The sequence below is a fragment of the Anastrepha obliqua genome, chromosome 5 (assembly GCF_027943255.1).
Source record: "Anastrepha obliqua isolate idAnaObli1 chromosome 5, idAnaObli1_1.0, whole genome shotgun sequence".
In the NCBI taxonomy this organism is placed as follows: Eukaryota; Metazoa; Arthropoda; class Insecta; order Diptera; family Tephritidae; genus Anastrepha; species Anastrepha obliqua.
In genome coordinates, this window is record NC_072896.1 from 118713216 (window position 1) to 118731600 (window position 18385).

At 38.3% G+C, this 18385-nt stretch overlaps 1 protein-coding gene across 1 annotated transcript in view; it reads right to left on the reverse strand.

Annotated features, from left to right (window-relative positions):
* Nucleotides 1-18385, reverse strand: part of LOC129246894 (protein Star) — a 107180-nt gene that overhangs the window by 24185 nt on the left and 64610 nt on the right. Inside the window, exon 2 of the mRNA XM_054885608.1 lies at nt 16775-18204. Coding sequence (XP_054741583.1) covers nt 16775-18017 — 1243 coding nt within the window. The 5' untranslated portion in view covers nt 18018-18204. The remainder of the gene's footprint in view (nt 1-16774; nt 18205-18385) is intronic.

Genomic DNA, 18385 nt, shown 5'->3' on the forward strand with positions numbered 1-18385 from the left:
GCACACAAACAAGCCAAGTGTTTTAATATTGATATTTTTAGCTGAAATTAATTTATGAACGCCGAGGTGTGAGCTAGAGGCGGGGCTGTCAAGCGAGTGAGCGACGAATAGAATAAGCTGCGGCATGGCCGGCGGTCACTTTGATAAGATAATTTAAAATAGGTAAATTAATGGCAAGGGATATATTAAGAAAATGAAATGGGAAATTATTTAAGTGGAGATATGACACACACACGCCGAAATATTTAAATACATACGCACACGGAACATGTATATGCAGTTATAGCCAATAGCAGCAGATGGTATGAAAAGGATTAATTGGGGTAAGATATTAAAAAGCTAAAAATGTACACTTTTCCGATTTGGTAGGGTACAATGAATTTCAAATAAAAATTTTGCTGGCGTTTAATTTGTCTCTTTTCGTGTTTCATGTTTTAAGAGTCACTTTATTAATTGGCTCTATAAATAATAGTTAATGTAATGCGATTATTTTCCAAGTCATTTAATTTAAAAAGCTTGAGAATATATTGGCAAGAGCCCAAATTTATCGTACGATTTTCGTTGGTTATAAAATTACCAAGAAATTTTATTTTGAGTAAAATAGTGGCAGATAATTGTCAGCATTCATAGTACCTTTACCTATTCCTGTTTGGACTAGAAAACAACAGGAAGAATAAGACACTGAAAATGGCGTAAATATTGAGAAGAGGAGAGAAATGAAGTTGCTGAACAATGCCAAGAGGAAGCGTAGAATTTTAATCATTATGCAAAATTTATACTAGAAAATATTTAAGAAGTGGTACTATTTGAGGGTCATTGCCTGGGGACAGAATGAAATGAAAGACCTAAACCGGGGTTGAAAGGCCTTCAAACTTTCAAATCACAAATCGCATTCTTTGGTGAAATTTCTTTGCCATGGCCATTTTAAATTTTCAAAATTTTGCAAATCTGTGGACCTACAGATTATTTGTGTAAAGTTTTTTAATGAGAAACCCCTTAGTGAAATTTTTGGCAAATATTTTTCTAGAACATGTTAACCCCCTAACGACCTTGAAAATGGCATTTTATCAGGGCTTTCTAAAAAGGTGATCAAAGCGACCATTTCGCGAAAGTGCTAATGGGTTAAAATGTTCTACAAAATTATTTTTCGTAAAATTGTACTATAATATATACATCCAATAAATGTGCTGCTCTGCGATATGTATTTTAACTTTGAACCTTTTCATTTACTCTAAAAATACTCAGACAAAATATTGCTAACTTCAAATGGCCAAAACTATTTGGAGTTTTTACTATATATTGTCAGCATCCAAATCAAGTATACACCACATATTGATATTTATTTATTTATATAGTTTATACTACCATATAAAGAAAAGTTTCGAACTTTGTATAAAAGTTGCAAAAATTTGGCAAATTTTCATCAAAATATCAAACTTTTTACTAAGAATTTTTAGAAAAATTTCGTACATGCAGTTGTATAGATCACTGAATTTTTGTATAATAAAATGCAAATTTCGAGTAGATCAAAAATAAAACTGATATTTGAGAATTTTTTAGATCGCGGTCTTGTGCATTTTCTCCATTTAAAGGCTACCAAATCAACGTGTTTTGTTTACTTTGATGCTAACAGTAGACCTTTCATCCTGTTTAAGTTAAGTTTCTCTCCATTTTCCTTGCACCAAAATTTTCATAAAGAAAATCAAAACATTTTCAGCAGTAAAATACTAGCATAACTGAAACATACCGAAATTTTTCCAGCCCTTTATAAATAAATCATTCAGACCAAGAAATCCTAGCCAGTAGAATGGGTGTATCTCACAATGACTTATGCAGGGTCGGCCCAACACCTCCTCTATGAATGTCCTGCACTTCAAAGAAACCGCGCCAAATATCTTGGCGATTATTTCTTTGAAGACCTGTGAAATTTGCAAAATGTAGTCCCTAGTTACCTTCCTAAAAAGATCTAAGTGGTTTTTTCTAAATTTTGGTGTTTCACCGAGATTCGAACCTACGTTCTCTCTGTGAATTCCGAATGGTAGTCACGTTCCAACCCATTCGGCTACGGCGGCCGCAACTTAGTTAGTGGATGGAAATCAAATGCAGGTACCGCAATGGCCCTTAGGACCAGCGGGTGTCGAGACAAGCAACCTGACTAACACAACCTAACCTAAAGCACATAAATAAGGTAGCAGCAGTAAAGATGCTGATTTGAGTTTTAAATAAAATTTTTTGTTATTCTTAAATTTTTTTTTAATAAAATTGAATTTAAAATTTATATGGACGTTGAATTAGTTTTAAAGGTTTTTTTCGAAGATTTGGGGCTTTATTGTGAAAAAACGGTACAAAATATTTTATTCGAAGTATTCGCCATCACTAGCTACAACTTTCGCCCATCTTTCGGGCAATTTCCATATGCCGTTTCTCCAAAATTCTGGCCGCTGCTTGGCTATCCATGACTCAACCCATATTTTGGTAGCCTCGTACGAGGAGAACCGCTGGTCCGCCAAATCGAGACTCATATGCCGGAACAAATGATAATTGGAGGAAGCTATGTCTGGACTATGCGGGTGGGGTAAACTTCCCAGCCAAGCGTTCCAAGGTATTTTTTGACAGGTTGAGCAGCATGCGGCCGAGCGTTGTCATGTTGCAAAATAACCTTGTCGTGCCTTTTTACCGTTTCCGGCCGTTTTTCTTTCAATGCCCGGCTTAAGCGCATCAATTGCAGTCGGTAACGATCCCCCGTGATTGTTTCGTCCGGTTGGAGCAGCTCAAAATATACGACGCCGACCTGATCCCACCAAATGCAGAGCATGATTTTCTTGCCGTGAATATTCTGCTTGGCCGTCGACGTTGATGCGTGGCCGGGCAAACCCCATGATTTTTTGCGTTTTGGGTTATCGTAGTGGATCCATTTTTCGTCGCCAGCCACCACCCGATGCAAAAAACCCTTCCGATTTTGTCGCTCGATCAGCAATTCGCACGTAAAAAATCGCCGTTCGACGTCGCGCAGCTTCAACTCGTACGGGACCCAATGTCCTTGTTTTTGGATCATTCCCATCGCTTTTAGACGCTTGCAAACGGTTGATTTATCAACGCCCAATGATTCAGCAAGCTCGTCTTGGGTTTGGCACGAGTCCTCGTTTACCAATTCCCCCAATTCCGCGTCCTCGAACTTTTTGGGCTGGCCAAGACGCTCCTTGTCTTCGGTGTGAAAATCACCACTTTTGAATCGTCGAAACCAGTACTCACATGTTGAAATCGACGGAGTATGGTCTGGGTAGGCCTCCTGCAGCAATTCACGGGCTTGGGCTGTATTTTTTTTTTTTTCAAATTGAAGCAGAAAAGCAAAGCTTCCCGCAAATTGCGTTTCGACGGCACGAAAGTTGACATACTCGGAGCACGAAAACACTGCGTTGTTTATACTTCAGCGGAATGACAGATACTGATAAACAAAGCCTAGGGATGAGGCTTTGTCATGAATATATATTCAGTATTGCCAACGCGATAAAGTGATAAATAGCGCCATCTGTGTGTCACCTTTAAAACTAATTCAACCTCCTAATATTTTTTATTCTTAAATTTTTTTTTAAATAATTTAAAAGTTTAATTTAAATTTGTTTGGCTTTAATTTTATTCAATTTTTGTTTTTATTTAATTTTTTAAATTTTTTTTTTATTCTTCTTTTATTTTTTTGTTTTTTAATTTTTGTTACATTTTCTTTTTGAATTTTTCTCGATTTTTTTTATTGATTTTTTTATTTTATTTTGTTATTTTATTTTATTTTGTTATTTTGTTATTTTTTTTTATTTTGTTATTGTTTTTTATTTTTTTTTTATTTAATTTTTTTTATTTGATTTTTTTTTTTATTTGATTTTTTTTATCTAATTTTTGTTACATTTTCGTTTTTAATTTTATTTCGATTTGTTTATTGAATTTTTATTTTTTATTTTTTTTTATTTTTTTTTAATATTTTTTTATTTAATTTTTCCCCCTTTTTTGCTAAATTTTCTTTTTTAAGTTTTTTGTTTAACTAAATTTTTTTATTTTTGTTTAGGTTTTTGTTTAACTAAATTTTTTTTTATTTTAAAGTTATTTTAATAAAAATATTTTTGTGTTTTTTAATTGTTTAATTGATTTTTTGGTTCAAATTTAAATTGAAACCTTTTTATATTTTATTTCAGAGAAATTTCGGGCATGCAATTTTATAGTCCAGAGTTTTGGTATAATAAAGAGCAAATTTGTAGTTGCTTTAAAATTCGCATTGATTTTTCATAATTTTTTTTTGCTGTCGGTGTTGAGTGTTTCCATCTATAAGTTGCACATTTACAAGATTCGCCATGATGTTTTTTTATAGCATTCCGATCCAAGGAGAGAGACAAAAACAACACTCACTCTTTAAAAAAAACATTATTTATTATTGTGAAAATATTTCTCATCGATTCTGCAACAGTTTCGCACTTTTTTAGACGCATTGATGGCTCAGCAGTGTTTACCTCACTGAGGCGTAGGCATTAAAATTCAGCAATTGATTTCACAAATATCATAAGCGACTCACGGCTCAAATGCTACTGTCAAGACAATAAAGTACAAGAAACAGGTGCAATAAAAAAATGTTTTGCATTTTTTGCATAAAAATAGCTCCTCTTCAAAGAATAAATAATTATCATAACTCTTGTCTTATCTGCAAATTATATCGCAAATCGTTTTCTGATGAGTCCATAATAATAGCGCGCAGTCGGTGCAACACAAAACACAACAACAGCTTCTTTTGCAGCAAACAAAGCGAAACTTGCTCTACTCCGTCGGCCTGCTAACAGCTAGAAACTCATGGCAAGCATTGGCGGTAAAGCACGCCCGCTTCCTTTGAACGTTTTATTGTCATTTATTTTTAGTTTTTTTTTTCTTTTGTTTTTTGTCTTTTTGTTTTGCAATGACAACATCATTGTTTTATCAGGCATTTACCACGTCGAGTGTCAATTGTGCCTTCTTCACAACGACTTGGCTTTATTAATTCTCTGGCGTTTAATTTTCTTTTTTGTTTGCATTGCTTTGCTTTTGCGCACCGCTCCCATCAGCACACCGAACGACAACCAAGTCCAGCGACGACATGCAAATTACTCCTATGCACACAAATTTGCAAATATTAACAGCTACGATAGTATAAAGTAGAAAAATACAACAAGAACAACAACAACAGCAATACTATGCTTGTCACTCACTCGAATTGGCCAAGAGTTGCACGGAGTTGTCACCGACTTCCCTCGCCTGCCAGGCATCGGAAGCGAGAACTTTGCGAATACTTAGCGGACGTTGCAATTAAAACGGACGCCATGATGACTAGACAAAAGCGACAGAAGAATGTTGTCACTTCCAACTACAAGTTGCTTGCCTCTTGCTTCTTTTTTCTCTAGTTGTTATTGTACTAGCCTAGAGTCCGTCTATAATGTCGCACGCCTTCTCATGCTTCAGGCCTCACGCCGCACGCCTCACGTTTCAACAAGTAAGAGTATTTAAATTGTTGTTAATGTGTTGATAATGAATGGTGCAAAGTCGGCGAAAAAAGTTGTGCCGTAAATTTCACGACCAACGGCGCTCCTCAATGAAACTTCAAGTAAAGGGTGTGTCACAAAGTGCTTTGTAGCTTAAGTAATTATAGCATAAAAAGTTATCTAATTAGTTGCTATGTTTTGAAGAGGTTAGAACATCTAAAGAATTTGAGATTAGTTGACGAAGTTTTGCAAAGAAAATAAAAATAGCAGCCCTCGGATAAAAGGTTTAAGAGTAATATTTTTATTATTTTAGATGCGTACGACGGCAAGATTCCCGGTAGAGGGAGATGAAATTACTAGAAATTTACGATGGAAAATAGAAAATAATAGATTGTTAACATTGTAACTAATTGTTACAAAAAAGTTACAGGGTCCGGCACTCAAACTGTAAACAATTTAGTTTGGCCAGAAGTTGTGTTTGGAAAACTACTTTTATTCAATTCAAAGTAAAAAATGTGTGAAAATAATACAAAATTAGGAATCAATTTACTCTTGCTCGATATGACCACCTTTTGCCTTGACTATGGCCTTGAGACGGTCCAGAAACGAATCGGAAGCTGTCCGAATGTGATTTGCAGGTATTTTGGCCCACTCGCGGACAATGGCTTTTTTCAGCGCCTCGAGACTGGACCGGTGAATCTTTTAGTTCGGACCTTGCTCTCTACAATGGCCCAAAGAGAAAAATCCTTTGGATTCGCGTCTGGTGAATTTGAGAGCCATTGTGTGGACGTTATTAAGTTGGGGAGAGCGCCCATCTGCGGTTACAGTGGCCCAAACCATTACCTGTAGCAGGTGCTGCTGCCTCCTGGTGGCCAATCGATGGCTCAAATTCTCGTATGAATGGTCGGTCAAATAAACTCTATCGTTTTAGGAGTTTGCGAATTGCTCAATTTGAAAAATTTTCTCGTCAGAAAACACAGCATCATTGTGACAAGTAATAGTGCGATAAACAAGAACTTTATTTACTTTAAGGTGCTCGAGCTCACGAACAATCGCTGGTTGTGATTTTCAAGCCAAATATAATGCAATCACACTATTATGTCTGAAATCCATTACTGATTTGCTTGTTTCGCGTTTACTCTCGGCATAATGCTTCCGCGCGCTTGTGAACAATACTCTGGACTATCATTTAGCCAACTAACAGACACCACGAGCGTTCTGAAGTTACACTTCGAGTGCCGGGCCCTGTAAGTAGTAAATCGTTCGTCATTCATCATTATATTCAGTACTGAAGGGACCAGTACGCGTTTTTCTGTGCTGAAAAAACGTTTTCAAATACTACTTGAAAATTTTAAAGCTACTTTAGAAAACTTGACTGTTTATGTATGAGACCGATATTTATAGCAGTGCCTTCTAATAAATAGCGATTTTAATGAGTGATATACTGGATAGCAAAATATTTCTACGAATCCTCAGCATCGCTCTTTGATATTTGTTTATTTATCTATTACTAAATTTTCAAAATTTTCATGAACTTCCTTTTTTTAAATAAAATTATTTGCTTCAGTATTTTTTACTTGAATATTGATTTGGAAATATTATATGATTTGTAGTGAACCATATGAAGATCGTGGGAATCTTCTTCTTCTTCATGGGAATCCATATTTATAAACACAGTTGTTTCCTTTTTTGTTAAAACTTGGCGCAAAAGCGCACGAACGGATTACAACCAAATTTGAAAAGTATATTCCTAAGGCCCTGTGCAAGAACATAGGACATATTTTAATACGCTAGGTGGCGCTGATTGATTTCGGTGAAGTTAAAAACTTATGCTGCAAGTGAGATTAGAAATACGAGTATTTTTACGAAAACTGGATCATCTTTACAGTCAAAATATTTACTCTCCGAAATATTCGCGAATTATATTTTTAGCTTCCGATTTTTTTTACATAGAATATTTTGTGACATTCTTTAAGAAATACCGTTAATGCGGTTCATTTAACCCTTAGGAGCATGGTGGGAAGCCAGGTTCCCACCTTCTTTTTTCTCAACTTTTCTCTACAGATTTGATATTTATGAAAATGGGACCGAGAAAATTTATTTATATGATAATCCATATATCAAAGAATGTAACTGAAACTAAGAAAATTGTTTTGCGTGAATTTATAAACAATTACAGATAAACAAATTGAAAAAATCGTCTATTTTCAGGAAAAAATTCATTTTTCAACAAAGTACATAATGTATAAAGATGGGACATGATACTATAAGGTTTTTGGGGTTGCTGATTACGAATCTGAGGTCAGATTTGAGAAATTCAATATGGCGGATACAAAATGGCGGACATATTTTTTGAAAACTTGTTGGATACTCACCAAGTTTGATATTAGGGAGTTTTTGGGGTCGCTGATTACGAATTTTGGGTCAGATTTGAAAAATTCAAAATGGCGGATACAAAATGGCGGACATATTTTTTGAAAACTTGTTGGATACCAAAAACTCCCTAATATCAAACTTGGTGAGTATCCGCCATATTGAATTTCTCAAATCTGACCTCAGATTCGTAATCAGCGACCCCTGAAACCCTTAAAATTACATGCAATCATAAAAGCGGTTGGTAAGTAAAATGTGTGCTTCAAAGGGTTAACTTATTTTTATTAATTAATTTATTTATTTTTTGTTTGTGATATATCAAAAATTTGGCAACACCATTTTCCCCAAGTTTTTTTCTTACAAACCTTCCACAGCCAGAAAAACGCAAAATATAAAAAATTTTACGAAATCTGTTGAGTCATCCAGCTCTCTTTATACAGACTTAAATTTGAAAAATTTTCCTTAAAGGGGCAGATACGCTTCCTCGGCATCTTTAGCACGGCTAAGATCAACAGGCAAAACTGGAACATGAAAATATCGCAAGAGCTACTCAGGCGGCATGCCGTGGATTGGTGCATGACTACCATTAGGAATGGTGCAGATTTGAATCTGCGCTCATAAAACGCCAAATGATAGAAAAAGTTTTTTCTAATGGGAGTCCCTCATCCGCAGATAATGGCAAACCTCCGAGTGTACTTCCGCCATAAAAAACTATCCGCCGTTCAGAGTCGACTTAAAACTGATTGAAAATAGACAAACACCCAAAACAGGTGATATGGTAAGCGCCAACTATAATTTTTTAATTTGTATTATCTATGGACTATAATCGGGAGGTAGAGAAGAGCTGGGTTTCCCCGCAATACCTTTTGTATAAGCTGCCTTGACGAAAACGAGCCAGTGGCCATCAGAAGTGACTGTGTAGAAGGCACATTTTTCGCGGTACAGGATTCTTAAGCGCTGACAGAGTTAACTGAGCGCATCGACAGAGTTGAAAATACGGCAGTTGATTAGCTTCGTTAACTCCACAGAAGGGATTAAAAAGTATTTGTTGATTTTTTATCAATGCGGTAGCCCAGTGTGGAGCCCAGCTGTAGGCTGAATGAATTGTTAGCAGCCACCTAACATAACTCAATCTACTAATGGGTTCATTAATAGTACTCTTTTTATAAATATGACTTAATTCAAAAACTTCCTCGAATATTTCAAGACATTTTAGGCTTTTTATGCTAAGCAAAACTTTGACATGCAAGACACTTTTCGAAATGTGGGCTCTGATTGCAATAAGGACTTATTCTGTTCCTTGCCCTTTAGTAGCCTTCTTTGTGTTAAGTGGAAGTTTTAACTAATGTTTTTTTAATGAACCAAAAAAATTGTTTTCATTAAAAAAAACATTATACGGCTATGGCTTAAATTTCATTTATGCGAGCCGAATGTAGAGTTGAGTCAGTAGATTTTCACATCACGAGGCAGGCGTAAACCTTCAAAGAGCTGTGCTTAGCGCATTTTGCGGTAGAACAACAAAATGGGGACAGTTATTGGTTGCTACATTCGACGTCCCATCTCTGATACCTTCGGTAGTTCAACGAACAGTGGGCGAAAGATGAGTTATGTATGCTTTCCTTCCTTGAATCTATGGTATTTTAAATTTTTCAGTGTGGTAACCAGCCAACACCTTCAAATTAGTTATTTACTCCTTTGTGTTTCATTTTTGTAATTTCGTTATAAATATTTTTTTCTACTTTTTTGAATTGAAATTATAGCACTACAACTACAACTATCTGCCAGTCAAGACAGGATATCGCACCATTTCACGCAAGCAACAGAAGCAACTCATTCGCGAAATCAAATAACCCTATAACAACAAGCATGAGAAAAAATAGACTACAAAAATAAAAAATAGTGTCTTAAAGGGAACTAACAACTCCGACAATCAAAACCAACAACAACACCGCAAACAACAAGCAATCACAGACGATTAGCGAATTAAATAAATGAAATTGCCTCAACGCAGATATGCACAACAGCAAATCCAAGTATGCATGTAAATCACAGCAACAATGATAACAGCAACAATCAACAACTGCAGTAACGCCTGCAACATCAAAAGGTATATCCGTAGGTGAGTCCACTTGCAAACATATAAATATATATGTATACTTACACACACATACATGTATCGTAAGTAAAAGTGGTGAATACATAACCACATCCGACGCCAAGGATGAGTCATAGCTGCGGTATGAGGAGTCGATAAGTTCGCGAAATTGCAATGGCAAAAGTAGCGGCGCTGGCGGTGGCGGTGGCGCATTTCATTGTCTGGTTGGCGCGTGTAAAAGTTTCGCGAAAACGGAAAGCATTTTGCGGAAAGCAGAAAGTAATAAGAAAAAAATATAAAGATTTGGAAAAAACCCACGTACAACAACCGGGCAATCAGCCAGACACAACCCAACAGCAAAACAGCAAAAGCCAATTGCAACGCGGCTACAACAAACAACAACAAATCTTACCATACATATGCATCATAGACTGTGCACGCGGCGGTAGAACGGCCGGCATTCATCCAGCTGTTGCCTGATTGACGTCGCTGCTGCCCGGTTGCCCGGTTGCCTGGCTGCCTGTCCAACTCATTCATCTACGCTTTGTTGCCAACCGGCAGCGACAATAACACCGCAGCACCACCGATACAACTTCGGCAGTTCCAGCAGTGCTGAATTGCGGGCGGGCGAAGAACGCAGAATGTGGCTGGCTGAAGAATTCTCAATTAAATTGTGGCAATGCAATGCAAATTTACGAAAAAAAACTTGTTCGCGTATTGGCGTAGTTTTTTATTACCAATTTTTTTGTCTTCAGTTTTCAGTTTTCAGTATAGTAATAATGAACATAATTGCTGATTGCAACAATGAATGGTGATGGGTGGGTGGAAGAGAAGGAGCAGAGCGGCAGGGTGCATGAAAACGTCTGCACAACGTTTGGCGAGTTGTCAATGCTTGGGTTATTATAAGTATATTGTTAACTTTTTGTTTGTGTTGGTATTGTCATTTTATTTTGCTTTTTTTGCATCATTACCACCGACATGATTAGTTAAGAAAGCTATTAACGCTGGCGTTTTTTTGCGAGGTGGGTGTAAATAGATTCGCTAATGACTGCAGCTATTTATAAAGTGGTGTATATTCTTATAGAAAATGAAAAAAAAAAAATTAATATCTTAAAAAGAGTTGGTACTCTGAAGCGATGAGTTCTGGTTTTCATTTATTTCACCCCTCAAACCAGATAATTATTTTTAAGTTCAAACAAAGACGTTGGCTGCTCCTTCTATGTTCAATTTGGCTAGGACCAAATTTTGATAGGAAAAATACGCATTAATCTTGTCTGTTAAATAAAAAAAAAAAGTTGTGCCCAAATTGCTTTGAAAGAGTAGCTGTAGTGTTATTTAAAAATTACAAAAAATTACAAATGGCCTGTTAATATGGAGGTTATGAAAAATATTTGTATCAGTGCTTTTTTCCATTTCATTTTAGCTACACCCAAAATTTTTTTAATTTCCGTTTACTTTTACATATTTTTTATTATTTTGAATAAATGATTTTTGATAACATTTTTAAGAAGGACTAAAGAGCTACTATAAAAAAAAATTAATCGCTCCAGGTCGGAGCATAGAAAGACAGGGGAATCTCCGAAAACCTCCCATTTGAAGAACACTAGGACCTTATGCGAAATCATTTAAAAATATTTGAAATTTTATAAATCGTATTTTGAAATATTTCCTAAATCTTTACCTTTATTTCGAGCTATACAACTTGAAAATCCGCTTGATTGTTCTGGTTTTATAAGCAAGATTGTAAAAATGTTACTAATTCCATGGATAAAATAGAACTAAAATATATTTACATCTTTAATTCGAAAAAAAAATTTAATTTATTTATTATCTACTATTTATCTGTTATCTATGTCTATTATGAAATATTAAAATAGTACAATTTTTTTTTTTGTCATTTTGCTGCGCTGTGATATTGAACAAAAATGGTGAATATGTTGTAAATTATTGTTTATTATTATTTGAAAAATAGCCTTTAAATGAAAGAACAATTTTACCCAATAAAAGCTATTTTATAATCAAATTGTCTTCCAAAAAGTTTTTAATTTTTTATTTCCTTAGTTTTTGCCATCAAATTATATTACACATATAAGAAATTAAACTTAAACAAAAACTTTTTTTTAACTCAGTTTGGCTTCTATACTTCATCTTTCCTATAAATATTAAAAAAATTAATCCAGAGCAGTGCGAGGTATAATTCTCTACTTCTTTGCAAATTTAGAAAGGTTCATTTACATTTAATTCAATTCCTTTTAAAAAAATTTACCCATCCCTCAGATATCTCTTGAATAATCATGAAAGAAGCGAGAGTGTGAAGAGGAGAACTGGTTTCAGAAAGAGTAAGAAACATTTCCCAATTGAGCACCGCTGGCCAGAATGCCTGAGTTGACCAATAAATCCAAATCCCATTCAATAGATTCGAAACTTTTCGAAAACTTGAATAGAGAATTCATTGAACACGACAGCGCAGAAATATGTACGCGAAAAGTCGTTCGAATACCTCAAAATGCTGATTTCTTGGTCCTTTTGACAACGCCAAATAGCCAAGGTATTAACTGGGCGAAACAAGACTAAAATTTGACTGCAATTGATTGGTAAAAAAATATTTTCCTCGACGATTCCAAATGCAATCTTTTTGATGCCAACAGTCACGGCAGAGTGGGGCGGTATCTCCATCCACCGGCAGGTGAGTAGAGGCACTCCGCAAGGTGGGGTTCTCTCACCATTCCTCTGCGTTGTTGTTTTAAATGACCTGTTGGAGGAGCTGGTGAAGGGGGGCTGCAGGGTAATTGCCTACGCGGATGACGTGGCACTAATTGTTAGAGGAATATTTTTGGACACTCTGTACAACTTGATGCAGGGATATCTGAATGCAGTTATTAGGTGGGCAACGGATTGCGGCCTGTCGGTGAATCCTCTTAAGACGGAGCTCGTCCTATTTACGAGGAAACATAAAACACCCAGAGCTCAGCTTCCCTCACTAGGGGGCGCTCCTCTGATGCTTTCTGACAAGGTGAAGTACCTAGGTATTATCCTTGACAGCAAGCTTACATGGAAGCCCAATATTGAGGAAAGAGTGAGGAAGGCAACAATCGCCTTGTATGAGTGCAAGGGCGCAATTGGCAAAAGATGGGGCCTTTCGCCTAGAGTTGTTTTCTGGCTATATAATACTATTGTAAAGCCTATCTTGTTATATGGATTCATAGTCTGGTGGAACTCACTAGAGAAGACGACATTGGTGAAGAAGCAGGAGAGAGTTCAGAGGTCGGCACTCATTGGAATCAGTGGGGCGCTTCGAACGACTCCTACTCTGGCGCTTAACGCAATGTTAAATGTGGTACCCGTAGACATCGCAGGCAGAATTGCCGCTACACGTACCGCAATCAGACTGAGGGGCTGGAGCTACCTCACTTATGGGCACTCAAGCATCCTTAGAAACTTCGAGTTCATCCCTCTGTCAACAGACCAGTGCATACCTTCGTTTAGTCCAACTGGAACATTCTCCACTCTCATCCCGTCAAGGGACGAGTGGACGGAGGGCTACACTTGGGGGCAGGGCCTGGTGAACTTGTTCACGGATGGATCGAAGTTGGAAGGAAAGGTTGGCGGAGGAGTCTTTTGCGAGAGGCTCCCCATCAGACTAAAATTCAGGTTACCGGACCACTGCAGTGTGTTCCAGGCAGAGGTAGCCGCATTCAAGGAGGCAGCTGATTGACTGCTCAAATGCGTACTAACAGTCAAGAAAGTAAATATTTACTCCGACAGCCAAGCGGCAGTAAGGGTCCTCGGGTATATGACGGTGCACTCGGAATTGGTCAAGGAATGCTTGACCTCACTTTCGACTGCGTCCGAATTCTTTGACATCAGCCTCATCTGGGTTCCCGGTCACAGCGACATTGCGGGAAACTGTGAGGCGGATGAGCTGGCCAGACAAGGGACATGTGAGGTGATTTCCCAGCGAAGGGAGAAAATTGGGATCCCCCTTACTACCTGCGGTCTGCTCCTGGAAAGATGGGCATCGCGCCAACTCAGCGAGCGCTGGGCAAATACACAAACGTGTAAGGTCACGAAATCCTTCTGGCCACGTGTGGACTGGAGGCGCTCGGGCGAGCTTCTGAGGCTGACAAAATATCAGCTCTCCAATCTAGTGGGTTCTCACACAGGACACAATGCGCGAGGAATGCATGCTGTGAGACTTGGAATCACCTCGAGTCCTTTTTGCGCTGGATGTATGGAGGATGAGGTGGAATTATCTCAGCACCTTCTCCTTAGCTGCCCTGCTCTGGCAGGGCTAAAATCCAGGCATCTTGGCTCTTACTTCTTTGCTACGCCTGCTGATATAGCTGGCGCTGACATTAAAAATCTGATGAATTTCATCAGCAGCACAAAGCGGTTGACGCAAACATAGTCATCGTTCGTAATCCGCACACTCCTAACCATCCCATCACCACCTCTCCCCGCCCTCTCTCTGGATCCCATCGGTCTTTCCCTTTCACCTCACCTCACAATGGTATCACAAAGGACGAATCTCTCTTCGTCCAAGTGCGCTCACTCCCTGGGCAACCATACCAACCTAACCTAACCTAACCGATTCCAACAGTACGAGCTGCTTTTGCCATTATAGTGTTAGGTCTAATATGATACACGGAACAAAATAAATCGTGATAAACCGCAAGTTTATTGGTATTCGGATATACGAGCTGTGTTCAAAAAGTATCGCGAATTTTGAATTTTCACAGGTTATGTAAGTATATTCAATTTTTTTGGCGATATGTTGGTACTCATGTCTCTCACTTATGCCGACGAGTTCAGCTATTTTGAATGTTCAGTTAATTGTTGACAGCTGTTTTGCTTGCACGTATTTCGGCTCGTCTTCGATTTTTACCTATTCAAGAAGATGGATCAAAGAACCTGTATCAAATTGTGTGTGAAAAACGAAATTATGTGCGCGGATGCATTCCGAATGTTGAATGTGTCATACGGAGAAGCTATAGTACTTTGCACTAAAGCAACGTTTATCGGTGGTACGAAATGTTCTCAGAAGGCTGAGAAGATGTGAACGACGAAAAGCATGCCGGACGCCCGAGCACTTCAACAACACACGAAAAAATTGATGAAGTGAAGAAAATGGTATTGGCCAATCGTCGATTCACCGTTAGAAAAGTTGTTGAGGTCATTTCGTGCCATTCGATTTTTTTCAATGATTTGGGCATGAGACGGGTCGCCGCAAAATTTGTACCAAAACTGCTCAATTTCGAACAAAAGCAGCATCGCATGAACATTGCTAATGAGATGTTGGACTCTGTGCGCGACGACCCAAATTTGCTCCAGATGGTCATAGCTGGTGACGAATCGTGGGCTTATGCGTATGACGTGGAAACCAAAGCTCAAACATCTCAATGGAAGCTGCCGCACAAACCAAGAGCGAAAAAAGCGCGTCAAGTCAAGAATGTAAAAGTTTTGTTTACCGTTTCCTTCGATTGCAGGGGCGTTGTGCATCATGAGTTCTTGCCACAGAGTAAAACGTTCAATAAGGAATATTACCTGCAAGTTATGCGCAATTTGCGCGGATCAATCCGCCAGAAATGCCCGGATTTGTGGAAGAACAAAACTTGGATCCTGCATCACGATAACGCCCCTGCTCACACATCGTTGCTTGTGCGCGACTTTTTGGCCAAAAACAACACACTGATGATGCCACAGCGACCGTATTCCCCAGATCTGGCCCCCCTGTGACTTTTTCTTGTTCCCGAAACTAAAGAGGCCCATGAAAAGACGCTACGCTACGATTGACGAGATAAAGACGGCATCGAAGGAGGAGCTGAACAAGATAAAAAAAAAAATTATTTTTTGAAGTTCTGAAGATGGAAAAAAACGTTGGCACAAGTGTTCTTACTCTTTCTGAATATTCTTATAAAAATTGCTTCCTATGCAGTCTAATGAGTGAAATCGTATTCCAGAAATGTCGGTAATACATGTACGAGGTGGTTCAATAAGTTTTGCGGTTCGATAAGAGAAACACAAAATGTTGGAAAAAGTACCAAAAAAATATTTTTGATTTATGAAGTTTTTTATTTTTATAAAAGAAAAAAGACGAAAAATATGTAGCATGAAAAATATAGCGAATATTGTAGAACGTAAAAGTGACTGGATTGTGTGAGCACAAGTGTATGTCTGTCATAGTACTCGTAATTAAGAAAGCTGTATTTCTTTCAAACAACCACAAACCTTATGTAGAATGACTGCTGCACCTAACTGAACTAATGAAAAAATTCACATTGAAGCTCTTATTTTTTTCGACGAAAACAGCAAATACGGCAGTTACTTTACATATCAAAATAATTCCTGACTAAAACCGCAATTTTCTTATTTACCTACGAAGTTGTTATTTGATCCCAAAAGTGTGCCTGCAGCATCAAGCGGCAAATAAACCCTAGCGGCTGCTTCCGGTGGATGCCAAAACAAAAGCAATGGAAGTTAAAACCAATAACAGCCAAGCACCTTTTTCAGAAAAAAAACACAAAATATCACAAAAAAATAAAAAAAACACATATATAGATGGAGGCAGCGTCCAGCAACAAAACAAGCATTAGACACATGTCAAAGATATCAAATTATAAAACAAATGAAACTCCAGGAAGCGATGCCAAGAACGAGGCAGCACCCGAAGCGAGTGAATGGCGGAATATGGCTACAGTTTGGTTCTTAAGTAAAAACTCCTTTTCTGCAGCACATATTTTTTTAATGCTCTATTTGGGCAAGTATTCATAAAAATGTGGACGTTTGTGCGCCTGCAATAGTCAATTGAACTCACCTGTCGTATCCATGTAAACAATTAATATGCTGAAAACAATCGCGAACGATAGAATACACAGCAGAATTGGCAGAAGTTGACGATATCGAGACGGACCGAGTAGTATTGGATCAAATTTCTGTGACTTTTTACATCCGCCTGACGACGACGACGACGCCGCCGCTGCTGCTGCTGCAGCCGCCGCCGCCTTAGACGTTGACGACGATGCCTTTGTATGATGCGAGTGTTGGTGATGTTGATGTTGGAGATGTGGATGATGATGGTGATGAAGATGGTTGCAACTCTTATCGCTATCGCTGCTGCCGCCACAGCAACCACCCGCTAGCGATTTTTGGCAGCAATTGCTGCTATTGTATTGATTTTGGTGTTTTTGAAAGTGTGGTGCAAGTCTTGTCGGCGTTGAAAGTGGCGAAGATACTGTGCTGGCCGATGGTGAGCTCAAAACGCTGCTTAAACCACTGACACAACCATCACTGATGGCGTGTATGGGTGAGGCATGCGGGTCGGCTGTATAATAATCGCCACTATCGTGATGAGGCTGCCGGCTATTACAGCTGGCGTGTGCTGCTGCTGTTCGACTAAGGCGATGCTGCAAGTGATCCGGCTCATCCATGGATTTCGAAGTGTATGATTGTGGTTGTTGTTGCTGTTGTGATGAGACAGCGCCACCTGCAGCTGACCACCGCAACGACGACGGCGTACAGTCTACACAGTCTTTGGTGTTTCTTGATCTACTGCTTGCACTTCGTATGAAAACATCATCGTCACAATTGAGATCGATATCATCGATATATGCCAAAACCATCCGATCCACATCGACACCATCAGCATTGTAGGCGAATTTGTTGTCCAACACATCCACATTGTGTGCGTGGCTGGCTGGTGCAAAGGTTAGCACTGGCGATGCACGTGGAAACGCGTTAGTAAAATGCTGCTGCTGCTGCTCCTCCTGTTCCACAGTGCTGGTGTCGGCGGCGTCGACTGCACGTGAATTTTTCTTATTTAAGGCATTTGCTGTTGTGGCATTACAATCGAGTTTTGAGGCGTTTTTCGTGGTCGTATATTTGCATGTCGAGCTGGCAGACTTAGTGGGCGTGCTATGCTCACTGTCAAGTCCAGCTCCGGCCGAGTGATGCCGTCGGTGATGAGCGTGCGTTTTGTTTGAATTCCGGCGCGCTGTGAGCTCGGCTTGCTGTAATTGCTCGACCGCCAAGTCAGGATGCGCTGAGAATTTCGTAGACATATTTTTGCTTTTTGGCTCTTGGCTTTTAGTAGTTTTCTTTTTAGGGGTGAAGTTTTAGGTAGCAATTTTCGAGGGGAATATTAAAGTTTTCCACTTGAATTTACCAAAAGTAATGTTTTCCGTTTACAGTGACTTATGTAGCACATTTTGTATTATTTTGCACATTAATTTTTTTTAATGTTTCAAGCTGAAAATAGAAAAAAAAAATACGAAAGATATTAGTAAGCAACTTGGGGGAGAATGCAAAGAAATGCACATAAAAAAGCAGATTCTACAAAATAAGGGATTTGAAGTTTTAATTTATATGTCTTTAACTTTTGTGGGTTTTGTTAAAGAATGAAATAAGGAGATACAAAATGAATCATCCT